A 25870-nucleotide genomic window follows, 5' to 3' on the forward strand; every position below is an offset into this window, starting at 1 on the left:
ACATTTTCATATGCCTCCATAAAAATAACAACACATCAAAACAATTAACTGTGGAATGTATCAGTTAAGGCGAAAAAAGAAACAGCAGCATGTCCACAACTGTTTCAACTGAGATGCTTTCTTCATAAGTGGATCTAAACCTTGTCGGAAGTCAGCAACCTTCTTAAGAGGATATGGTTTTGGGGGATTATATAGCCTAATAAACAACATAAAAAAACATTCCCACATCATTAGTCACATCCGGTTTAATACAAGTCATTACAACATCGACATTTGTCGCTGTTTGTTTCCACAATATTTATTTTCCATCTCAAACACTTAGTGATGCAAAGAACAAGGGATTACACATTTCCAAATCATTGCCAGACAACTGGCTCGATTTAGTGTGACATAAGAGTGTGTTAGGCTACTTATTAATGTCATTGTTGGACCCATACATATGAAGGCCATTGGTGACTGTGTATAAATCTTGTAGGATAAATAAACTGTAGCTTTAAAGCATGAATGTAATGTTGAATACAATGACATGCAAACTGACATACTATGACATGCAAATTCATAACAAAGGTGAACAGAAAAGGCCTGCAGGTAGTATTATGTAATACTGTGATACAAGTAATACACAACAGTCAGTTTTTTTTTTGTTGTACTTTACACCATCTTATAACCTGAGGTGCTGGGTTGGAGGCTTGCCTTTCTCCTTTTTGGTATTGATATTTGTTTTATTAATCTATATATATATATATGTACAATACTGCAGAAAAATACATATTATCACCAACACCAACAGTAAGGCAGTAGTCTTTATTTTGCACAACAATTCATGTTGGCTGACAGACTAACCTTGCATTTAGGTTTCTTTCTTATCTCAACACTTTCATAATAGACTTCTTTATTGATGAAAACCTACAGCGCCAGAGGCCTGTGTGCATGATTTTATAAAAAGGAAAAGGATAAGTTAAGAGAAATAAAAAAGAAATAACATAGGCATCTTGAGGCTATATTCAGATGCAGGCACTGAGCTAAGGCTGATTATATGGACACAACTCTGTCTGTGTCTGTCTGTCTTTCTGCGTAAGGCCCATGAGCTGGTCATCACTATGAGACCACGATTAAAAGAACAAATAACCAAATCAATTGAATTTATCTACCATCAAACCTGACCATAACCTAAGACGCAACCATCACAAATGCCTCACAAGTCTTGCACGCATTGTCATTTTCCCTCCTTTCTAATTTGGTATTATGCAAGGCAGAGGTTTGGGCCCTCAGCCTGCATGTACATCGGCCAGTTTACTTTCGTCCGACAGTCTCAGAGAGCTTCTTCAGTCTCTTCTTCAGCTCCAGGGGGAACTTCTCATAGCACTTCTTACACACTGGCTTCATGTCAAACTCCACAAACTTGTTCCTGTGGAAGAGAGAAACAATATAACCTTTAAAGATATCCAATCTGTTTTCTCAGCCAGGTGGAGCAAACCACCTTAATGGTCGCTCAGGTGACTTGACAAGAAACACCAAACCACATTAGAGGTACACACTGTCATGTGAACTCGTTCGGTGAACTACTGAACAGCGTCAAATCTGTCTGTATGTGTTTTAAAAGGCGTACAGCTCATTACATTCCCCATCCCTAGTCCAGCAGACAGCCCCTTTCGTAGGGCAGCTTATTCCCTCCACGGGATCAGCAGACTGGGCACTTGGGAGACCCACTGGGGCCCCTTGAGATCACACAACCAGACTCAATGACAGGAAGTGATTAGGGATTTACCGATAGTACACAGAGCTAAGGGAACAAGGCCTTCCCTTCATTCTGTGACTGATCTTTAGAAATACACACCAGCCACTACAGAACATCCCTCTCCAATCATGAAACTAAGGACTTCCGGATTAGAAGTTGCTGTAGTGAGTTAAGCTTCTGGTGTGACTGCCGAGAAATAGTTGTGTACAGCTTGGTATTTTTGATAGAGGTCTTTAATGTGGTCAGCACTAGGGTGGGAAATGCCAGGCCTGTTGCCAGACCAGTTTACTGTAACCGGTTTTAAGTATGGTGTTTATTATGGCCTGTTGTTAGACTGGACTTTCACCATGTGTGCTGGTACTACAACTAAGAAAGTAAAATCATATTGAATATGATTTGACAAATCAAAATATATTTGAGAAAGTAACCGACATCAATGTATTTCAAATGTAAAAACATTAGACTACAGAGTATGGGCAGATGTATCTTAAAATGTATCAAGCAGAGAAACATTTAGGGATATAAAACTGTGAGAAAGGCTGCACAATACAGGGGAAGAAGAAGTGAAAGAAGATGGAGACTAACCAAAGAATGGAGCGTGGAAGTAAGAAGGAAAGAACGATAGAAGGTTACAGACACATGGCCATTTTCTTCTTCTTGTCTTTGGAGTCGCGCTCACGTTTGGCCAGCCGGCGTTTCATGTCATCTGGCATGTGCTCATAGCAGTGTTTACAAACTGGCTTCAGATCCACCTCCACAAACTTATCCCTGACAGGGACAGATGCCAGGGAGGGCAGAAGACAGGAGAGCAGTAGAGAGAAGTGGGAGGGAGAGGAGAGGAAAGGAGATGAGGGAAAAGGAGAAGGAAGGGATGTGGAGAGGAGAGAAGAATGGTACACGAAGAACGAGAAAGTATAAAAGGGACAGTGAATTGGACAACAGGAATATTAGAAGTCTGAGATCCAGAACAGGTCACAGACAAGGTGGAAAAGCAATTGTTGCTGTAAGAAAATGTACAGAAGAGAGAGGATGGATGACAGACAGAATAGGAGAAGGCCAACTTGATTTTAACTGTAGCCCTAACTCAGAACTTATCGTTTTGCTTCTTAGCTATACCTTCATCAATCAATTACAGCCGAGTGTGAGACAACTCAGGACTCAGGCTTTGTATCATACTGGGTTTGTGGGCTAGCACTTACTTGAGGGTCAGTTTGGTGTTGCAGGTGGAGCAGGCAAAACAGTTGACACACCAGGCCTTATTCAGGGCTGACACCACTGAAACACACCATCAACACACTCAGTCTAAACTCCAAATTTTAAACATTCCTTCAATAACTGTATTACACTTTGATTGATCAAAATCTTACCGTCGCCTTCAATGACTCGATTGCAGTGGTAGCAGACATCTCCAAATAGCTGAAGGAGATGAATGTAGGGAGAGTGAGAGAGAGAGAAAGAGAGTCTGTCAGAAAGTTTCTTTGTGCTACACTTGTGAAGGTATCAATGCTTGCTAAAGTGCTGAAGCCATGCACAGTCTAGCATGCAATTCATGATTAAATCGTTAAGCAAGATTTTCATATCAAAACCATCTTGAGATGCATTCTTTCTTTCTTTTTTTTCCAATTCAACGACGAAGCAAACAAGGCCATCCAAAACAACACTGATGTGGTACGTTACCTGTGTGGCATTGGGGTCTCAGTGAGTGAGCGTTACCTGGTTGTAGTGGGTCTCACAGTAGGCCAGCCCCTTGCGTTCGTAGTGGCGGTGTCCAAGGAAGGGTTTCTCACACTTAGCACACACAAAATGCTGCAAACACACCCACCACCAAGCCCAGCACAACCGGTTAGTCCAGATGCATGGGTCAGGCTCATGAAGTAGTCCAGACCCAGGCCAAACCTAGTTCAGACTGAGGCTATGCAAGTCCAAGGGCAGGACAGGCCAGCTAGGTCTGGGATTAGACGGCAGCAGCGAGACAGAGTGCCCCCTGGTGGACGTTGTAACCCATTGAATGACAGTTGGGACAACCTAGCAAATGGAGATTTTCGATATAGGTCTCCAGATTTATTTGACACACACTCATCACTGACCATGCCTGAAAGGGCTTCAAGCTGAGCCATCGAGCATGTTGATGCAGTGTAATCAGAGGTCCCGCATATCTGTGAGGGATGGGTATGTACCAGTTACGTCCAGCAGGGGGAAGCAGTTACAGAGCAGGACAGAGCAGACCAGGCCAAGGGCAGCAGTCAGGGAGGGTTAACAACATAACCCTAACGAACCCCTCACCATATCAAAGTGCCTCTCACAGTAGGCATGCCCCCCACGCTCGTAATAGGGGTGGCCCTGAAAGGGACGCTCACACACAGCACACACGTGGTGCTGACGCCAGGGGAGCGACAGAAGAAAAGGAGAGAAGAGGAGGGACAGGGTAACAAAGGACGCTGAGAGGAAAGAGGATGACAGCAAGTGTGGAAACAGCAAAGGATGTCCATAATTCTGGGATAAGACCCCTGAACAGGGCGGCAGGTATGAAGGCATCGGAAATGTCAAACGGGGGATCGCAGACAGAATGAGAGGAGATAAAACAACAACAGTGGCAATAAAAAAACACGACTCAATGGTCACAAGGTTAAAAACGCTATTTCAAAACGTCGGTCGTCTTGTGACTGCGGTGCGGATGTCATACCTCCACGTGCCATTGCTTGCCCATGGCGTTGACCACGCGGCCTTCAATGGGTCTCCTGCAGGCCCCACAGATGGGCACGCCCATCTTGTCGTGACAGGGCAGGCAGTAGAGCTCTCCCTTCAGCTCCCTGGCATCCGCTGTCAGCTCCTTGCTACAGGGATGGAAACAGAGAACGGACAAACCTTACAACACACTATCACAATTCATCAAGTCATTAAGACATGGGGACTAACAGAATCGAAAGCAGATGCTGATGTGCTAGATGTGTTTGTATGGAACAGAACAGTTGGGAAATGGGAACCATTTATCTTAAAAACGATAGGATAAGATATCATGGAATCTGGGAAGGGAATCTGGGAAGGGACCTGTGGGCTGAGACCAAAAAATGCTGACCACACCTCTGTGATATGAAGTATGTTAGCAAGGGTGACTCATCGCTAAGTGTGTGTGTCTGTGTGTGTGTGTGTGTGTAAGATGCTGGGTAGAATTGTTTAATTTAGCCTCCTGCCAGCAGTGTGCACCCTCTCTCCCTGCTTCCCTGCTTCCTGGTCTGTGTGCATTCTGCCTTATTAGGGATTTTTTTAACACACAGCATACACACACACGCACAGTGGAGAATGTGACGTCTGTGGCAAGTTCTTGTGGCAAGTTCTTGTGGCAAGTTCCTGGCCAAATATATTTATCACATTAACTTCAGACTGAGAGTCACAAAAAAAGAGGACCTAGGTTCTAACCAATGTTTCCACTGTAACCGGTTTACACTACCTCTCCATACTAACACATCAGGCTTGATGTATGAGATGGCATTTCAAATAGATTCACATTTCTAAATGTGAATCTTCATTATTATTGGGTGTTCAATCGTCAAAATCCAGTGGCTTTGTACCATGTCTACCTGTGTTGTCATATTGACCTCAGCTGTGTAACTCCAGTGAGCCTGGACAAGCCTTTCCCGAATACAGAAAACACACACCCCGCCTAGCCGCTCCCTGATCAGCTCCCTATACAGCATGACATGGTTTAGACTCTCTATTCTCTTCCAGACATTGTGTTGGGACTGGGAGTGGAGGGATGTCATACTGGCTTTGAGCTTGCTGTGAAGGAGTAGTTGAGTTTAGAATTACAAGCGTACCCGCAGTTGTTGCAGTTGAAGTGGTCAGGGTGGTAGGGGTCATTCTTGAAGAGCAGGGGCTGCTCCTCGATGATGGCGTGGCACTTCTGGCAGACGTATTTGCCCAAACCACGCGCCTTCTCGCGGTTATGGCACGGGCGACACAGGTGTCTGAGGAAGAAAGGGATGAAGGGATGGAAGGAGGGATGGAAGGAAAGGATGGTGCGAGTACATATAGATATATCAGCGGTGATCCCTGATATCAGTGGCAATTTGGACTAATGTAATAATGACAACAAAAATAGGGTGATTAATAAGTATTTGCAGCATACAACTGAAGGGATTGAAGGGACTCTGTATCTGTATTGAGTCACTTTAGCACTCTGTGCGATGATCGTGCTGACTGGTCTAGGAAAGGTCTGGCCTAATCAAGATGTGGACAGATTGGGATCTAACCCCGGCATGAACAAACCTGCCAGCGTTCTTGACAAAGCCCACATCAGCCAGGACAGCCTGGCACAGGTCACAGCAGAAACAGTCTGGGTGCCAGCTGTTGTTCATAGCTTTGATCACACGGCCGATGATGAACTCACCTGGGGAGAACAGGAGAAGGAGATGGGGAAGAAGAGGAATGGGATAGGGAGGTGGAGCAGGAGTGAGAGGGATGGGGGGGGGGGGGCGTTGGAGGATGGGGAGGAAATGCAGATAACATATTGTACATTTTAGGATCAGGGGAATAGGGATAGACTCAGCAAATAATTAAGTAGAGCAAACATGACCTTCACCATGGGTGGGACTTTTTAACAGTGTTGGTGCAGTTCCTAAACTTACCACACTGGTGGCAGCAGGGAGCAAACAGCATCTGGAAATCATGCTCGCAGTACTTCCTACCCTCAAACTTCAGAAGAAGAGATGAGAGCAGGTTAAAGAAAAATAACATAAAAAATGCAAATTACAATGATTTTACATTCATGAATGTATACATTTTGAGATAGATATGAACAAACTTTTACCATTAACACTGAAATATTTATTAACGATGTAATTTCTTCCACAAATAATGTAAATTGGTGTAAACAATTATAACAAAATTCTATGATGATTATGTACCATCTTAACCCTTTTCACATTCACAGTGCTATTACGCTGGTGTTCTTTGCTCTCACATCTGTCTAAAACTACTGCTTTGGGCCATCTCAGGTGGAAGTGAGATTCCGTAAAGTCTGCCATTGAGTTGGTGGAGCAGGTTGTGGATGTGTTTGTAGGAGGAGCGCCACATGAGAGTGTAACCAGGGTGAAACAGCGTTTTTTAGTTGTGTTGAAATGTCACCAATGCTGATTTAAATGTACCAGTATATGTTTAGGTACATTTGGTAACCTGTTCCTTTGTTGATGTGTTTTTGTACCTGTACTGTAGCTTTAAGAGAAGTCCGTGTTTTGTGACGTGTGTGTGGCGCCAAAGCTCAGAAGGCTTTTTACTGTCTGAGCGGAGGTATGTTGTTGTGTTTCTCGTCATATTTTAGCACATAGGTCGTTTTGTGTACAATGAAAATGTTTAATGTGTAACTAAGTGTGTTGTGAATTAAGTGTGTGAACATGTTACAGCGCTGTTTTGTTAGCTAGCACTTAGTAAATGCACTTTTTGAGAGTTTTTGTTGTGTACATGTGCGTCCGGGTATTACAGTGTTTCCTCTTTATTTGTTTGCTAGGAGGGAATGTTGGTCCCGACTACGACCGTTTATACTATTGACACGTTGGTTTCTTTGGCTCATACAGGTATGAATGTTTTATGTTCTTTATATTATCGATGCTGGTTATGTTTGTGTATATGCAGTGAAGTGCATCTAGTATGTTATTCTATTTATTTTCATATTATTTTATACGTCGTCAGAAGGCTTTTTACTGTCTGAGCGGAGGAGGGAATGTTGGTCCCGACTACGACCGTTTATACTATTGACACGTTGGTTTCTTTGGCTCATACAGAAGCGAATAAATGAGAGAAAGCCAGCCTCCTTTGTGGTCCAGTCTCCCATCCTTCCATTCATCCAACATTCACACCCCCCCAGAACACAACGCAGACGATTACGCCGTTAACGGATGTGCACTTCTATATATTAACACAAGAACTGTTGCACACCCGTTACAAGAGCAATGGTTCTCCTCATCCCAAATTGCCTTTTTATCAGCAATTTCTTACACTTTGTAATTTACTTACAAACATCTAATCTTTTAGGCTTTCTTCGTGACATCTTGTGTTAATTAAATTGCATTTTATAGATGGTACTAGTTTTATCCAACAACTACCACTTGCAACATTTTTATATGCATCGCAAACACTTAACGTTTTGGTTTATTTTGCAATTTTCATCATGTAACTGTTTGGTAAAAGTGAACAAAAAACATTTCAAGGAGTATATATTACTGTTTTAACCTTAACGTCACAAAAACTCAATGATGTTTTAAATGAAATATCTGTTTTACACAGTGTCAAATGAAAAACATTGATATCGTTTTGATCTTGGAAATGTGCTTGGGATCCCAAATGGATGTGCCATGTCATCTACCCCTACAAACACATATGCTACGCCAGAGTTCCCCTTGAAGTGTGTGTGTGTGTGTGCAGTATCTGTGTGTGTACAGTATCTGTGTGTGTGTACAGTATCTGTGTGTGTACAGTATCTGTGTGTGTGTGCAGTATCTGTGTGTGTACAGTATCTGTGTGTGTGTACAGTATCTGTGTGTGTACAGTATCTGTGTGTGTGTGCAGTATCTGTGTGTGTACAGTATCTGTGTGTGTGTACAGTATCTGTGTGTGTACAGTATCTGTGTGTGTGTCAGTGCGTGATGACTTTGATCAGTCTTAGATGTAACTAGCCTTTTATCTTCCATAGATGAAGAGTGTCCTGGCTTCTGCTGTGCATGGATCAGACAGATGCTGGGACGCTAACGCACAAGATAGGCCTCTAATGGACGATGAAACCTCGTGTTCCATGTTACCTCATAGAAGAGTCCCTCTGGGAACTGCTGGAAACACTGGGCGCAGACGAAGCACTGCTCGTGGTACAGCTCCCCGTTGCTGTTGACGATCTTCTCTGCAGGGGCGAAGCCACTCTTGCAGCGTTCACACATGGCGTTGGCCAGGGCGTTGGCCATGTTGCTACAGAGCAGAAAGGAGAGGAGAGGGATAAAAGGGGATGAGAGAAGAGGAGAGGGATTATTATTATAGTGGTTTCCCACCACAGGTTACAGAACGGGTCATGCGATGGAGCAACAGATAAACCAGTGTCTTTGTATTGGCTAGATGTATCAAACTCGCCAGTGCTGAAGATCACTGATTGTGCACAGAATGTTTCTCTCTGTCATAACAGCAGCTGGGCTACGTTTACAGGGCAGTGAGACAAGGGTGTGGTTTAGGAGTAAGGAGAACTGATAATAACAAACACACGCGCACGCACACACATCAGTGGATTTATTTGAGTTGATCCTCTGGCCTGTTCACACAGTCACCGGCCCATTGAGTCTTGAGTCTGGCTGCATATGTTTCTCTGTGAAAAGCTGAAAGGCAAGTTCTAGGCGTGTGTGTGTGTGTGCGCGTGTGCGTGTCTGCGTGCACGTCAGAAAAACTGCCAAGGAACAGCAGGTCCAGGAACTTTCTATAAACCTGCGCTGAAAGGACGACTGTGTGAGGATGAAAGACTGTTTGCAGACGAGCGAGTGCAAAGACGACGGCAGAGAGGAGGGGAGTTCAAATAAGGGCATGTCTCACCCTCCAGAGTCCAAATGAGTTTTAGAGCTCAACAAAGACGGGCTGCTGGAGTATTGACATGACACCCAACCTCCCAACTATGGACTAGGATGACTGCAGAACAGAATACTGCCTCTACAATACGTCAACACATCCTAAGCTTATACGACCAGATATAGTACAGTACCCGTGTGACTCTCATGGAAGGGTTCGAACAACTCTAAGTCATCCGGTCTTGGTCCTCCTAGTCATGCTGTCCTCCACAAGACCATCTCCGTTATTGAGGCGAGGCCCTGGTCCAGGAGGGAGGGGGCTGAGGAGCTTTCTGTCTGCTTTGTTTAAAAGGTCCGGATTCCACAGTGCGTCTGGGCACAACCCTGGACACAGACCCACACACGAGCAGACCATGTAAGGCCTGCGAAAGAGTGATCTCATTCAGCCCGTAGCAACTCCCCTACATCACCATGGGAGGGAATATTCGCTACAGTGCATTTATCTTCTTTCCCCTACACTCTCTCACCCACATCCCGCACACTACACAGGAACCAAGTACTCTCCAGCTCCTCACCACTGAGCTACAGTAACCCCCGTGAACCAACCATCCAGTAATACACGACATACTCAGGCCTTGTAACCTGATCCAGAAACCGACTCATTGTCACAGCAGACATGGGATCAATGCGGAGCTCTCATCTGCCGTCCCCCCCAACAGCCAGAGCCTATTAATAGCCTGTCAGACTCCTCCACAGCGGTAAGGGTGGTTGGTGAATGCAGAATCTGGCCTGACATCACACACATCGACTAGCCATGCCCCGCCGCAAAGAACTCTGAGAGGAAGTGACACGTCCCTAAGGCATTTCCAGCCTCTGTACCCCCCCCCGCCAAAAGAAAAGGAAACTGATAAGGAGCTGCTAGACGGATGGAGACAATAATATGGCAGATACATTGCCAGTGAAAAAAAGAGAGAAAGAGAGAGAGGATGGGAGTTTGGTAAGTGAAGGTGGGCTAATGACGGGTCAGGGTTGGGAACTTCTGGCCTGATACTGTACATCCACATTGAGCTGGGTCCTCTATTCTGCTACTGACTATGTAGATCCCTAACCATCCAGGCTGTCAGCACATGTCTGAGTGGAAACCCCTCTGCTCCTTTTCTCTCCTCCTCTCCTCTCCTCTCCTGAGCTCCTCGCCCCTCCCTTCCCCTCCTCTCCTCTCCCCCCCCTCCTCTCCCCTCCTCTCCTCCCCCCCCCCTCCTCTCCCCTCCTCTCCTTTCCCCTCCTCTCCTCTCCTTCCCCCCGTCCTCTCCCCTCCTCTCCTTCCCCCCCCTCCTCACCTCTCCTCTCCTCTACCCTCCCCATCTCTCCTCTACTCTCCTCGCCCCTCCCCTTCTCTCCCCTCCCCTTCTCTCCTCTCCTCTCCTTTCCTTTCCTTTCCTTTCCTTTCCTTTCCTTTCCTTTCCTTTCCCCTCCCCTCCCCTCCCCTCCCCTCCCCTCCCCTCCCCTCCCCTCCCCTCCTCTCCTCTCCCCCCCCCTCCCCTCCCCTCCCCTCCTTTCCTCCCCCCCCCTCCTCTCCTCTCCACAAATCTGGATGGGGTATCATTGTAATGTTCAGAGAACAGTTGCAACTTGGAGTCGCAGAGTGATGTAGCGTTTTGTGGTAATTCACTGATGATCACATTGCATGGTGACAGACCTAATGGGTGATGAACACTCTCTACCTAATTACCTCAGCCAAACCTCAAAGTCTATCAGGCGTATATTTAGCTTGTCCTCCTGAGCTCCTGGGTCCTTCCTGTCTCTCTCACACACATACCTCAAATGCCAGCTGCCTGCTGGCATATTTCACTTTGGATAACAAACTCCCCCCAACACTAAAATAGCTGTCTGAGACTTTCTCACTAGGGGATAGCTACAAGCTAACACGGAAGCAGTATATATGTACTGCAGAAAGCTTACCAAGCTTAAAATCTCAATTCTTCACATCGGGAAATGTACATCAACGTAGAAAGTACCAATCAACACGTTGTTTGTAGTACAGACATTTCTTTAGAGCTACTGTTTGTGTTCCGGATCTTCCTTATCAACCACCCTTACTGAGTTACACAGATATTTTCAAGGGATTTAGATGATCTAAGAAGCTCTGAGACCTACACACGCCAGTACAGCACCTTGTCAGTGAACTACCTCAGCCGCCTAAAGCTCTGCTATCCTAAACTCTCAACCTTCCTGTACTCACAAGCGGGCGTAGAAGTCGCAGAACTCTTTGTAGACTTTGACGTCACTCTGCCTCCTCTGAGACTTGGACTCGGGCACCTCGGCCTCGCCGCCGCCGTCGCCATGGCGACCGGCGTGCACCCCGTTCACCCCGGCGGGGGCCAGGTCGGGAGCCTCGGCGTCCTCCGGGATGGAGGGGGGCAGCGGACGGCTTTGTACCTCCATGAGACGGTTGCTTGGCGGTCTAATGTCTCAGCCCTTTATCTCCCACAGACGCTCAGTATATCCAGCACGCCCGGCCCCTGTCCCGAAACCCAGCAGTGATCCAACACCAACAGGGACAGACTGACGAGGCGCTCACAGGAGGAAGCAGTCTGCACTCTCCTTCTCTCGCACACACACTTGCTCCCACCCACCCACCCTCTCGCTCTCTCTTTCTCTCTCACACACACCCTCGATCTTCCTCTCTCTCTCACGCACACACACTCGGCCCCAACCGTCTGTGTGACACACCCTCCTTTCTCGTGCCCTCTCTCCCCCTCTCTCGCCCCCTTTCTCCTGCCTTCTCTTTCTCACCCCTCCCTCTGTGTCTTAGTGATTTGTTTGTGGCGGGGGAGGGGAGGGGGGGGGGGGGGGTCCACTCTCTCACTAACAGCCCAACCTCCTGTTGCCAGCCCAGATCAGACAGAGGTTACTATGCCATTGGACGCGCACTCACACACATAGACACACACACACACACCAAGGAGGAGTGCTACACTTTCGGCTTCGAGGAGGATTCATGTTTACATTGGGATGGGTCTGGGGCTTGACCATCGTTTGTGTGTTTGTGTGTGTGTGTTTGTGCATGTGCATGTGTGTAAAGAAGGGCTGCTGAACTCTCAGCTATCCAGGGGATCTAACGCATGGATCCCAGTCCAAGTTAAGCAACTCAGTATTTTTGCACATGGGAGTAAAGGAATCCTAAACCCAGAGACATGAAGCCATACACGAGAGAACGGACTCACAATGCAGCGAATCTGACAGATTAACCCTATTGTTTTTCTGTTCAATAAACTCCTTCAAAATGTATACCAAAAACGTCAACATTCAAATTTACACATGTGGCGAAACTCAGCACTTCTGACTACTCTTACTAGCTCTCCTTAAATTAACGACCACTCGCTTTCTATTCAAAGGACGGGAGCATAAATCTAGACCCGATGCAGCTGGGGATGCATCTTTTATTGACGAGAACATCCCGTACTATCTCTTCTGTTGAGCCCAACTAAACACTAACAGCTGTCATCATGTTCGTGAAATCTTCCAGACGGAGGAGGTGAATGGTGTTGAGAAACGGGTCCGTGTCCAGGTCTGGTCCCTGTGTCCCCCCCTTTCCCCTCTCCCTGGCCAAGTTCTGGTCTGAACCATGCAGGGACCCACGGATGACATTCCTCTCTTCTACACTCTTCCATCATTCCGCAAATAGACACCCAGTATAGTCTCATCTCCAAACATGGAACTGGCAGCTGCCGCTATGTGCGTGCGTGCGTGGGTGTGTTTACAGTGTTGAAGCCAACTTTTTTGGGGGTCCTCGCTGAAAGCAGCTGTTGTGTGTCACACTGTGAGGTGCTGTATTTGTTATGCAAAACAGAAAACAGCAATGAGCTACACTCTCGATCTCCCATTCCCCACACCACCATCACCATCTCTGTCGTTGTATGCAGCGTTTTTTCTTCCTACATTGTTTGGAACTGTGACACACCTCAACAATGTGTCTAGCCACGGCTCCTTAGCATGGACCCTGGAGGAATGCCTGACACCCAATCAGACGGACGGACGGACAGATTGGCAGACTCGCTCCACCCTCTAGCCACCCTGGGACCTGGTGCTGAGTGACAGGACAATGGGAAGGAGGGCGGGACCAAAATAGGAAACAGGGCCACTGATTACTGCTCTAGTGACAAGGAAAGGAGAGGAGAGAGGAGAGAAAAACAAAGCAGAGGAAGGGAGCAGTAGGAGATATGTAGGTAGGGCTGCTCCGGGACAGGAAAATCGCGATTTCTTTTCACTCTCCTTTTGCCCTGCTCCTCTTCTTACAGGTGGCAACAAAGTGCCCGAATGCAAAGTGCATGTGTTTAGTCCATCCGCAGCTTCGGCGTGCAGTATATTTCATACCCCTCGTAACCCTTTCGTAACCCTTGCCAGTATTCATGAGAAGTTCTGTCATGACACATCCTGAGCAGCCTGAAGATACAGACCTGGGCCGCAGCACCGCTGTAGAGGATTCCTACCGGGGCTACTTTGATTTCACGGCGACGACACCTGATCTGGACAAGGTAAAAATACAACCACAATCTGGGCCACACACACGCTCTACGCTCTCGCTCTCTCTATCTCTCTCTTTCTCTCTTTCTCTCTCTCTCTGTCCTCTGCAAGATGCAAACCCAACAGACATGGCCAGCGCGTCGTCTTTGTTTCATGACTCAACCCCAGTAGCAAGGCTATGTACATGTCAGGCTATATTTACATATATGTAATCATTTTTGGCCTCTTAATGTTAAGAGCCTACTCTACTTAATTGTTCTGTGGGTACAATCTGTGTACTTATGTATGCCATTTTCTATGACAACAACAGCTGGCTAACCTACCTATCGCCTACCGACCAACCGATCGACCTCCCTGTCCTACTAACCTAACTAGGTTGGCAGAAGCACATTTCAGAGCAGCCTCTTCAGCAGCAACCGTGTACCATAGCAACACTGACACTTTCTTCCTCCAGCAGAACACTGCCACCTAGAGACTGAACCTGCACACTGACACACACAGCCACAGGTGGCTTGTAACTGGACACAGGGGATGTGATATGGCACGGAGAGCAACACGCTGGGCCGCAGGTGAGGCCTCAGGGTGTCAGCTCAGTACCCGTGTAGGCTATCACATACAGAGAACACAAACATCTTGGGACGTCCTAGTCTGTTCTTTGTAAGGCTTTGGGGGGTTTTGCAAAGATTGCAGTCTTCAGGCCAATATAAAGGTTTGGCTGTCTCACATTCCAGCCAAGTAAACTAACACATGTTAAAGGTCTGAGTGTCTCTTGGAATTAGGAGGACTTAGCTCTTCTGTCCTTGGCTAAACCATTGTAATATGTGTCTTTGGGTGGTGGGTTCGCAGCCTCACACACGTGCACAAATACACAAAGACTTCAGAGACGACTCGCACTGTACAAATACACCCATAGACATTCAAGTGTAAGAACATCCAGACACACACGTAGAGACACACGGAACATTCTTCCTGGAATGAGTCGAACTGGCATGCAGGTACCCACACCCACGTACACCCACACACGTAAACATTGCTTAACATCTGTGAACGATGCGTGGCAATATTCAAGTTTTTGGAATGCTATTTCCTGAAACCGTTTCCAGAGGCGTCATCTTTAGTCTCGATAAAGGAGAACAAATCGCCATGGTAACACATTTCCTGTTGCTGAAATAGTCCAACTGCAGATCTTTTATTGCTCAAGCACCAGCCAAGTTGTGTACATAGGGGTTGTGTAGCAACAGTGTACACTCTAGACCTGGGCTAGATCTGAGATCTGGGACAGACCTGAGTCAGGGCCAGAGGCAGGATGCTACCATGACTCCCCTGAGGTTGCAGGGCTCTGGGAGGAAGTGAGGCACCTGGATGTCCCCAGGACCCTGCCAGGCTCCTCCCCTGGCTCCTCCCCTGGCTCCTCCCAGCTCACCTCACCTCCAGCCTGCACTTCTCCCACAGGCTACAACCTCCACTAACTCACCCACAGATCTCTGACTCCTCCTCCTACTGTAGGTACAACATCCATATCCCAGTTGCTGCACCGGACCCTGTCCAGCCAGATATATCCCCTGGTGGTGCTACCGGCCTGTGGGTAAACACGTCCTATCACCTCAAGAACTTTATATGCTGTACAGACAGATCAAATCTCACTCAAACCCTCACTGAATGCCTGCATATATTGAGGCCTGAAGACAAACCAGAGGAGTGTGGATTCCAGTTTACAACCTCAAAGTAGCAGCAGCTTTGCATTTCCCCCCCCCCCCCCCCACCTTCGACCCGGCTCGCCGCTAAGTCCTCTGGTATATATGCCCCTGGTTACCAGGAGAACCCTGAGGATGTGTTGTCCCCACCAACTCTGAGTACACACAACTCTGCCCAGCTTGAGACACAGTAGTACAGACTTAACCCAGACCCGGGGGAGAGGAACCGAGAGACAAACCATACCAACACTATCACCTGTCGAGTTTTCTGATAAACATTTAGCTTCTTATTGACATACGTGTGCGAATACTAGGAAGCAGAGCTTAGTCTCGTAGACGGTACAAGCGCTAACGCTGCACCAACCGAGCTAACAAAACAAACCTTTCTCTGTGTCTCCATTGTGTCAACAGTAACCATGACGACTGAGGAGTGGTTGAGGAAAACACGCGCCACAACACCATGCATTTTTGCGATGAGTTTGGCTCGAGTGCACATCCATCCATCAGCACAACGTGACAAGTGTGGTCTCTGTCTCGTTTCCCAGTAACCCCCGTGCCCCTTCATCTCCCTCCGCCTGCTGGTCCCGCCCTCATTGTAAAGTCCCATTTCCTGGTTGGGGCCAGGAGGATATGTGGGAATCAGTTTGGCAGGCACGTACCAGGGGCCGTCCATCAGCACAAACCAGGGACAGGGACAAAACAGCACAACATATGACTCTGGACACACATTGTGGCTCAAAGCTGCTGAGCTTGCATTTCACGGGGGCATCGTGTGTTTGTGTGTATGTGGGTGTGTTATAGGATGTGACTGCTTCCTGGGACTGGGATATGTAGATGTAGATGTAGTGTGTGTGTGTGTGTGTGTGTGTTTTGTGCTGTGTACTGCAGCACTGTGTCTGTCTGGGGTCACCTCTAAAGAGCTCAGGCTGCATTCCTTACATTTCAGCCCTCTAATCACTGCAGGATCAACCACACACACACACACACACACACACACACACACTCGCACACACGCACACACACACACACACACACAAGGAGGAATGCTCCACATACTCCTGACTATCAGATTTTAAAAGACTCTTTCATATTAGAATGTTATCAAAACTGTTCAGAAGAAACAGGCAAAATTGTCTTTACACAGTCCAGTCATTCAGACTCACAAGAGAGTGGCAGGGACAATGAGTAATACAGTACTGAGGGACAATGACTCATTAATGACTCTGCATATACCGGCTTAACCTCTGCCTCACCCTCACCTCAACTTCTGCTTCACTATCAACCCCACCCTTTCCATAACCATCCCCCAGACCAGCACACAGACCAGAGCACACCAAGTTTGCACAACGTACTGGTCAAACAGAGGCCGAGAGAGGGAGAAACCGAAAATAGAGAGCAGAACACTGAAAGACAACGACAACGGGAGAAGGAGAGGGTGTCGTCTCACCTGAGGCTGTCTCTCGCCACGCTCCCATAGCTGTCGGGTCTCTCCTGTCTCCGGCGGTACAGGTCTGAGTTAGACAGCTCCTTCAGTCTCAACGCATTCATCTTCCCTCCTCTCTCTCTCTCTCTCTCTCTCTCTCTCTCTCTCTCTCTCTCTCTCTCTCTCTCTCTCTCTCTCTCTCTCTCTCTCCCTTCCTTCCCTTACTTCCTTCCTTCCCTTCCCACCACCGGCCTGGGACACAGCTACAGTAATCCCACTAGCGCGCGTGTGTGCCAGTGCTAGCTGAACCGACCAAAAAACAAAGCACAGTCTACCCCCGCTGTCCTCTTCTCTCCTAGCCCAGGACAGGATATCACACCTGGGGAACCCTCAGCAGAGATGTCTTGTCTCTCTCCTTAACAGCTGGCTCCACATTCCGTGCTCCCTCTCTCCCTCTCTTCGTGTCGGGAACACACACACCTCCAAAGTACACGCCCCGACGACTGACCTGCACATACACCGGGGGGGGGGGGGGGCGTGGCTCAACTCTTGTTCACCTATCAGCGCCTCATTCCTCCCCCTCCTCAGGTAGAGAGGGAAGGTCCCAGAGAGAGCGAGAAAGAGAGAGAGGAAGAGAGAGAGAGAGAGAGAGAGAGAGAGAGAGAGAGAGAGAGAGAGAGAGAGAGAGAGAGAGAGAGAAAAGAGGAGAGAGGGGGGAGAGAAGGGGAGAAGGGTTTTCCTTCCCATAGAATGAGAATTGTGGCAGCAATCGTGCTGCAGTGTCCTTTCTCTTAATGTTCATGTGTTTCCTTTCCTTACCCCCACCCCCCTCTCTTTCCTCCCCCCCCCTTCTGCTGCTGCCTGCCAGCCAACATGGAAGCACTCCTGTTTCTGATAGGATATCAGTGTCCCTCTTTACCCAATGACAAGAGGGAAAGAGAAGGATAGAGAGCAGGAGGGTGAAAGAGAGAGACGAGGGGCAGAGGAGAAAAGATATATATATATAAAGAGAGAGAGCGGCAAACAGATACACAGAGACAGAGAGCGAGAAGCAGGGGTCGGAGGTAAAGTTCCTCTACTATCAGTTCAGCGCCGCGTCTGTTCCCTGCAGATAGTAACTCAGTTCTCTCATCTCCCTCCAGTGTCTTGCGTCAGCAGGGTGTCAGTGGCCTGGGGCCGCAGGGGTGTGTGTTCCAAAGAACCCGGTTCATTGCTTCATCATCACACAGAGACGTCTGACGTGCAAAACACAATCTTGGTCAATCAAAACACAGTCATGGTCCTTTGCACCCGCAGAGCCCCGCATCAGACGAGGAGATACCGTCTATCAGCTGGCCACGGTTTGCCTGATGAAATCGACAAAGTTCATCACTCCAGACAGACCACAACCTCTGCTACCACCTGAGTCGGTGGTACTTGGGGAATATTAGGAGTCGTTTCATTTGAATCACAGGGCCATGGCTGGCGCAGCCACGTGGACACTGTGGGTTTCACACCCCTACAGCACATTCTTTCAGCTCCTACCTTGAACCCTACACACCATAAATTAACCCATCTCTCTAGGGTCTTAGCCACCCATGCCCAGTCACACACACTAACACATGAGGAAATGTCATGTTATGAGAGAGAGAGAGAGAGAGAGAGAGAGAGAGAGAGAGAGAGAGAGAGAGAGAGAGAGAGAGAGAAAGAACGCGTTCTCTCCTTCCACCACTTTTACGACTGAGAGATTGAAGCAAACAACATTCAATCCAACTACTCACACACGCACACACAAGCAGACAGGGAAACAGGGAGAGCAGAACTAGACGTGATAGAGGAACTCCCTCAACCGAATTCAATCACAACATTGTTTATAATGAGATAGTCACTAATTGCCATAGACTCCAGTGGAAGATTATGGAGAGTATCAAAGAGGTCAACTTGCCTGTCCCTCAGGTTCCAGAAAGATCTGAGGCAGGGTCGAATGTGAGGCTGACAGAACATTAATGTTCCTCTTTTTAGATGGATATTATTGGTTAATACAGAATGGGACGTGTATGTGCGTGCGTGCGCATGTGTCTGTGTGCGTGTGTGTGTGTGTGTTTGTTCAAGAGAGAAGTATGTGCTACAGAGATGTTGAAGTGGAGAATTCGAGAATGAGTGTACATTCCCTGTGGCCTTCACCACCATCTGCCTGCCTTAACCTGCACAGCATTCTACACCACTGTCGATCTCAGTCAACTGCACAGACACACACACGCACACACACAAACCCATGAGCACAACGATGACACATCTCTCTACTACTGACTAGCTGCAACAGGCTCACAATAAAAAATGTCTTAAAATACTGCAGCGCTGGCTCATAAGTGGTGACAATAATTTTTTAACTGCCGTGATAGAGAGTATTTCTACCTGCCGACATCACTTGAATGAACAGAGAGCACTGCAGTCCCAGGGAGGGATAGAGGGAGGGAGGGGATAAATGGATGAATGGATGGATGGAGGGATGGATGGAGGGATGTCTTCTGGTGCATGACAACTGATCAGAGAGACAGATGTTGATCAAAGCTGGGAAAGATAATCAACGTTATTGCTTGTTGCTCGAAATGAAAGTAGGAATTTGCAGAGTGACCGTTATCGGGTTCAAGTTTGAACGGTACACACACACGCCAGAACACAAGCCAGCAGACACGCCTCCTCCCCTCGGAGGGATCGCCCACCTCTCTGGTAAGAAGAAGCCTACCACACCATGTGACTACCCTGCCACCTTCTGGACAACACAGGAACTGCTGAATCTCTAAAACGTTCGGAGGTTGCCGCAAACGTAAAAATACATATGACGTGTAGTCTATATAACTTAAAGTGTTACTATAAAATTCAATCCAATCAAACTTAAAGGCAGGGCAGGTAATGTTGTTGTGAAGCACTTTTTAATCATACTTGCTGACATAAACTTCTTGATAGCAACCAACAAATGTAAAGGTTTAACAGTAAAATGAAATAAATCAGATATCTGTGGGCGTTGCAGGACTGTAATAAATACAACCAATCATTAAGGTCTGACCGGCACTAATGATTGGATGGCATTCAGACCAAAAACACCAGGATGGGTTTGAATGCAATGATTGGATAATTGTCTGTCCCACCTCTGTCTGACTACTGCCAGTAGTCAGGAAGCACATTCATGTTTTGGAAGAGTGGCTTTCAAGGGAATTGGTAGGATATTTAGATTTGAATCCTCTCAAACTCAAGTTAAAATTTCTGGGTTCACAATACTCACCTATGCTGCCTTTAATTACAATTATTAGTACAATAATGCTTTAATCCATAATATTTACAGACCTACATAACTCAAACTGTAAGCAATTTAAAAGTGTGTGGGGAAGATTGTTAAATTACAATTCACTTCACACTGACTTGCCAAAATGGCACTGATTTGACAGATAACATTTCAGTTACAACAGATACCCAAGCCTAATCATGAATGCAGTCTTTAAAACACACAGCTCAACCAGTCTGCTCCATACTTTCTGAAGCCTATACCATTTTAGCTGTAGAGCAGAAACCAACCGAATCCGCCCTCAACAGCAAAAGCATACATGTGTGTAATGTGAACAAACACAGATGCAAACCACACCAACCTCCCCTGGATGGCCAATGTAAGCCTGTTGCTCCTGTGGTACTCTCCGGGCACAAAGCTACTCCCGTTTGCAACGGATGTCCTCCAAGTGGTGTCACTGACCCGCTGTCCCTACAGCTCCTATCTCTCTCTCTGTCTGTCCCTCTCTATCTCACTCGGGCCACATCATTTCCTGTGTGCTGTCCCTGTGGTGCTGGGCTTGGCTGACAGGCTGCTTGTGGTTCCATGTTGACTCCCGGGCTGTCGTCAGGGTGTCAGGGGAGGGGGGCTGAAGGACACACAGCCCCAACCCAGGCACATCAGGTCAGGCCCAAACTGCTCTCTCACTACTCCACTAACTGCTACTGCGAGGCACATTGTGATGGCACGGGGACTTGATGGGGAGGGAGACACGAGGGGGCAGGGTGTGTGTGTGTGTGTGTGTGTGTGGGGGGGGGGGGGTAGTGGGGGTCTGCTGGAGGGGGCATCACATCCTGTTCCTATTTTCTCGGCCTCTCTACAGCCTCAGAATAGACCAACTGGCCCAGATGCTCACTGGTTAAAGGACAAAAGACTTCTTCAGAATAAGCTATTCTCCACAACTCACATTAACTGCATGACCGTGTTTGCGTCCATACTTTAACTTTATATTCCTCCCTACAAGGATTCATGGATTCACGCTCTTTCCACTAGTTAAGCCTAGTCACATTTAAATGATGATTCATCTTCATAGCTACATCTGCTGAAGCCAAAAGCCACAACTTACCTCTGAGCCACTGAGCCACACCATCATTCTAGGGTTCCATCCAGAACCCCCCAAAAACATGCAATTATCCCGACAATTCGAGTTAAGAATGCAGTTTAAATGGTAGGGCTGAAGTATATATGGCTTGGGGAGCCAGCTTTGTTTATTCTGAGAGTGACTAGAAAAAAATAGCTTTTGTGTCACAGAGCCCATCGAATACAAGAAACGACCGAAATGGCTACTCATTCTAATGTTGTTGTTTTACCCATTACCACCACTAGACGGTAGTGCTAATACTGTACGTGACCAAGCTTGGCTTCCTGCTTTGTGTATCAATATCCAAACACTTTTGAACCTAACTACAGTAGAGCTTGGTGTTAGTCTCTTTAACCGAGCTGTGATAATGACACCTTGAGCAGGCTTTGTCGGTGCAAGTCACATCCAGAGTTACTCTAAACAAGCTCGGGACAGGATAGAGGTAAGCCTGAGTTGTGTCAACATGCTGATGAAGCCAGAAGACGTGCGGGGGCGTCTAATACTAGAAGAAGTAATGAGTTTGCAAATGGACACACAAACTACTGTGAGCCAGTGAATGAGCTACTTTGTGTGTGCGTGTCTGTGCGTGTGTGTGTGTATGCATCCTGTGGTAACAGTAGTGTCCAGTCAGGCTGTGGGAGGGAGAGAGCCATGGGTTTATCTGGACATTCCTGGTGAGGGAGGGTCTCTGTCTTTTAATGTTTTCCTCTGTATCGATATGACCATGTGTCGTTATTCCACTCTCTCTTTTTCCCCAAATGGACAGCCTTTCCATCTTTCTCTCCTTTCATCACAAACCCTTCTTTCCAGCTCAGGTTGATTTCTTTTTGGACATCATTTCCTTTTCTCTCTATTTCTTCTCTCATAACCTTCTACCTGTTCTACCAGGAGGGAGATTTCAGCAAACTTTGCTGACAATATGGCAACCCTACAGTGCCCTCCAAAAGTATTGGAACAGTGAGGCGAATTCCTTTATTTTTGCTGTAGACTGAAAACATTTGGGCTTGACATCAAATAATGAACGTGAGACCAGAGATCAACGTTTCAGCTTTTATTTCCAGGTATTTACATCAGGATCTGATGCACAACTAAGAAAATATCACATTTTGTTTGAATCCACCCATTTGTCATGTGAGCAAAAGTATTGGAACAGATATACTTAAAACATATTTAAGTGAATAAGACTTAATATTTAGTTGCAAATCCTTTGCTTTCAATAACTGCAGCAAGTCTGTGACCCATTGACGTCACCAAACTTTTGCATTCTTCCTTTTTGATGCTTTCCCAGGCTTTCACTGTAGCCTCTTTCAGTTGTTGTTTGTTTTGTGGGGTTCCTCCCTTCAGTCTCCTCTTAAGCAGGTAAAATGCATGCTCTATAGGGTTTAAGTCTGGAGATTGACTTGGCCAGTCTAATACCTTCCATTTCTTGCCCCTGATGAACTCCTTTGTTGTTTTGGCAGTGTGTTTTGGGTCGTTATCTTGCTGCATGATGAAGGCTCTGCCAATCAGTTTGGTTGCATCTTTCCTTAAATTGGCAGACAAAATGTTTCTGTAGACTTCCGAGTTCATTTTGCTGCTGCCATCATGTGTTACATCCTCAATGAAGATTAATGAGCCCGTCCTAGAAGAAGCCATGCAAGCCCAAGCCATGACATTACCTCCACCGTGTTTCACAGATGAGCTTGTGTGTTTGGGATCATGAGCAGTTCCTTTCTTTCTCCAAACTTTAGCCTTTCCATCACTTTGGTAAAAGTTAATCTTTGTCTCATCAGTCCATAAAACTTTGTCCCAGAATTTTTGAGGTTCATCTCTGTACTTTTTGGCAAATTCCAGCCTGGCCTTCCTATTCTTCTTGCTAATGAGTGGTTTGCATCTTCTGGTGTAGCCCTTGTACTTTTGTTCATGAAGTCTTCTGCGAACAGTAGATAGTGATACCTTCACTCCTGCCATCTGGAGGTTGTTGCTGATCTCACTAACAGTTGTTTTAGGGTCTTTCTTTACAGCTCTCACAATGTTTCTGTCATCAACTGCTGATGTTTTCCTTGGTCTACCTGTTCGACGTCTGTTACTTAGTACACCAGTAGTTTTCTTCTTCTTCAGGACATTCCAAATGGTTGTACTGGCTATGGCCAATGTTTCTGCAATGGCTCTGATTGATTTTCCATCTTCTCTAAGACTCACAATTGCTTGTTTTTCACCCAAAGACAGCGCTCCGGTTTTCATGTTGTTTTCACCTCTGAATACAGTCTGCATAGACAAAACCTATCTTACCCAATCTGAACCTGAGTGTAGACATTCAGTGGTATTTATTGATTGAATAATGTATGTAATAGGACACACCTGGGCAACAAAACACACCTGTCAGTCACATGTTCCAATACTTTTGCTCACGTGACAAATGGGTGGGTTCGAACAAAAAGGTGATATTTTCTAATTTGTGCATCAGATCCTGATGTAAATACCTGGAAATAAAAGCTGAAACGTTGATCTCTGGTTTCACATTCATCGTTTGATGTCAAGCCCAAATGTTTTCAGTCTACAGCAAAAATAAAGGAATTGGCCTCACTGTTCCAATACTTTTGGAGGGCACTGTATATCTCTTGTCCTCAATCTCCACCATTCAATCTCATCTGTGTTGCCCTCCCTCCATTCATTTCTCCCTGAGACAGGGAGAGATAGTAACCACTGTAGAAAGGCAGGAAGCTGTTCCCACAGAAACAGCAGGGTAAGAAGCACTGCTGCCCTGGCAGAATGAACAGTGCTGGGCAAGCATATAGCATCTCAGTTGGTATGTGTGTGTGTGTGTGTGTTTGTTTACTTCAGAGTGTATTCTAGTGAACTATAGGACAGGAAAAAACATTTTCCTTCCCGATAGTAGTCTCAGCAATGACATACCCTTGAAGCACAAACACGCTAAGAGCACACCCCCCCCACACACACACAAACACACACAAACACACAGAAACACACACATGGGTGGAGTGCAGTAGGGAGTAATTAATATGCCAGGAAACGGATGTTTGGGAATTTGGAAAATATCTTGAGGGGTACAAGTCAAGACGAGCACTAATAATAGTTATAATAAGCTGAGTGGAGTTCTCAGACTCCAATTCCTCCATGCATGCTGTCTGTACTCCATCAGTGAGTTTGAGTCAGCATTCATATGGTTTCTTGAGGTCTACAGTGGTGTCTACTAGTGTGCTGTAGACTAGTCAATGGGGTCCCACTGGGGTCAGCGGGGTTGCAGCCAGAGATCAAGAGTTAGGGGTCAGAATGAAAGGCACTTCCTATAGTGCCCAAGGTTTTCACTGGCATTGTGCTCATTTCATTGTTGTAGTTCAACTGCTTTGTTGTTCTTATTCATTTCTGACATTGCAATAAAGGATCCAACAGATCAGCTGCGTATGGCCTAAAAAGTTCTAAACTGTACATATTCCTAACAGATCGTTAGGCAAGTGTATTTCATTATGATGGAATCGGCGATAACCTACTTATCCTTGCGCCCTACTATACCAGTATCTGCCAGACAAGCAAACGGGACGTTACATACGCAGTCTTAACGAACTGCCTTTCTTAGTCCAGCCTAGTAAGTGGTGAGTCCTCAAAAATATATTTTATCAATCAACAACTTCGGTGTATTCAGTTTGTGTTATGTACTTACCCGTTGGTCATTTCTGTCACCCCAAGCATTTTTCTAACAGATTGCAAGCTGGAGTCAGGAATAGTCTTCTGCTGCTCTCCAGATGTTTTCAGCTGCCGTAAACTGCAACTGGACGCAAGTTTCTTCAGCAATGGCGAAGGAACCTCGCCTATTTTTCTTGTGTTGGAGTATGTAGGCGAGCTGCTACAATGTAATTTTACTGGACTAGACCCGCCCCTTGAACTTCAAATCAGTTTTATATTGAGGCAAACGCGCACACACTCTCAATGTGACAGCGCTGGGAGACCTGTGATTAAATAACAAAATGCTTAGTGGGAGATCTGTGACAAAAGAACAAAATGCCACAAATATGTTAAGTTGGCTACTTTTACAATTTTGCTGTTATCTGGATGCACGACGGCTCAACATGGCGGTTCATGAGCGGAGAAGCATACATCTCCAGACATTGCAAGGCTTTACTCAGTGTGCGGGATTTACTACTCTGTACTTTAACGTGTCGGACATTAAAAAGAGTTCATGAGTAAAAACGCTAAATATGCCCAAAATACTAACAGGTGTATCAATGGGAAAACTGCAGAGCAAGTAAACTCTGTTTGGTTATCCATTGCAAAACAATTACACAACAAGCGTTTTGGACTGCTTGTGTGGTGGTATCAGAAATTGCATAGATTTCCTTAAAAGGCAGCAGTTCCCTGATGGAGGAAAAAGAACACATCTGGCCAGTTCGATGTGTGCATGATGAGAGTGAGTGAATCTGTGTCTGGTAGCTGTCGGAGGTGTGTCCTGCAGAGGCATCATGTGCCAAAATATGTAGGCATATTTCATTGGTCTGGTCAAATGACCACCCTAAATGATCACAAACACGCGTTGGTTTTATTTGCAATGTTTTATTCTGGTCTTTAGTTAAACAACTCCG

At 46.5% G+C, this 25870-nt stretch overlaps 1 protein-coding gene and 1 long non-coding RNA gene across 8 annotated transcripts; one reads left to right on the forward strand and one right to left on the reverse strand.

The window, feature by feature from the left end:
* Window positions 1-230: 230 nt before the first annotated feature.
* On the reverse strand, window positions 231-25144 carry LOC124485890 (LIM and senescent cell antigen-like-containing domain protein 1). Of its 6 annotated transcripts, none has more exons than XM_047047774.1 (10): window positions 24955-25144; window positions 8530-8689; window positions 6364-6430; window positions 6005-6125; window positions 5554-5703; window positions 4422-4572; window positions 3452-3544; window positions 3106-3154; window positions 2938-3013; window positions 231-1408 (listed from the first exon to the last, which is right to left on the reverse strand). In XM_047047774.1, the coding sequence occupies exons 1-10, from the start codon at window positions 24981-24983 to the stop codon at window positions 1294-1296; spliced, it is 1011 nt and encodes a 336-aa protein (XP_046903730.1). In that variant the 5' UTR covers window positions 24984-25144; the 3' UTR covers window positions 231-1293. The 6 variants fall into 6 exon arrangements, with proteins under 6 accessions (XP_046903730.1, XP_046903731.1, XP_046903729.1 ...); XM_047047775.1 differs by lacking the exon at window positions 24955-25144 and adding an exon at window positions 20535-20663; XM_047047773.1 differs by lacking the exon at window positions 24955-25144 and adding an exon at window positions 16936-17443.
* LOC124485891 lies at window positions 6446-7544 on the forward strand. Of its 2 annotated transcripts, XR_006958102.1 has the most exons (3): window positions 6446-7024; window positions 7242-7308; window positions 7516-7544. It is a non-coding gene; the product is annotated as an uncharacterized LOC124485891 (long non-coding RNA). The 2 variants fall into 2 exon arrangements; XR_006958103.1 differs by having other exon boundaries at window positions 7242-7544.
* Window positions 25145-25870: the final 726 nt, after the last annotated feature.

Source organism: Hypomesus transpacificus, chromosome 23 (genome assembly GCF_021917145.1).
Source record: "Hypomesus transpacificus isolate Combined female chromosome 23, fHypTra1, whole genome shotgun sequence".
Classification (NCBI taxonomy): domain Eukaryota; kingdom Metazoa; phylum Chordata; class Actinopteri; order Osmeriformes; family Osmeridae; genus Hypomesus; species Hypomesus transpacificus.

Bases quoted from the DNA above. Each gene is read 5' to 3' on its own strand.
- LOC124485890 (XM_047047772.1), bottom strand. From the start codon at position 11,712: ATGGAGGTACAAAGCCGTCCGCTGCCCCCCTCCATCCCGGAGGACGCC. The intron at 5,704-6,004 runs GTTTGTTCATGC...TTTCTTCCTCAG, and splicing joins TTTGTCAAGAACGCTGGCAG to ACACCTGTGTCGCCCGTGCC. The intron at 4,573-5,553 runs GTACGCTTGTAA...CCATCCCTGTAG, and splicing joins TTCAACTGCAACAACTGCGG to CAAGGAGCTGACAGCGGATG.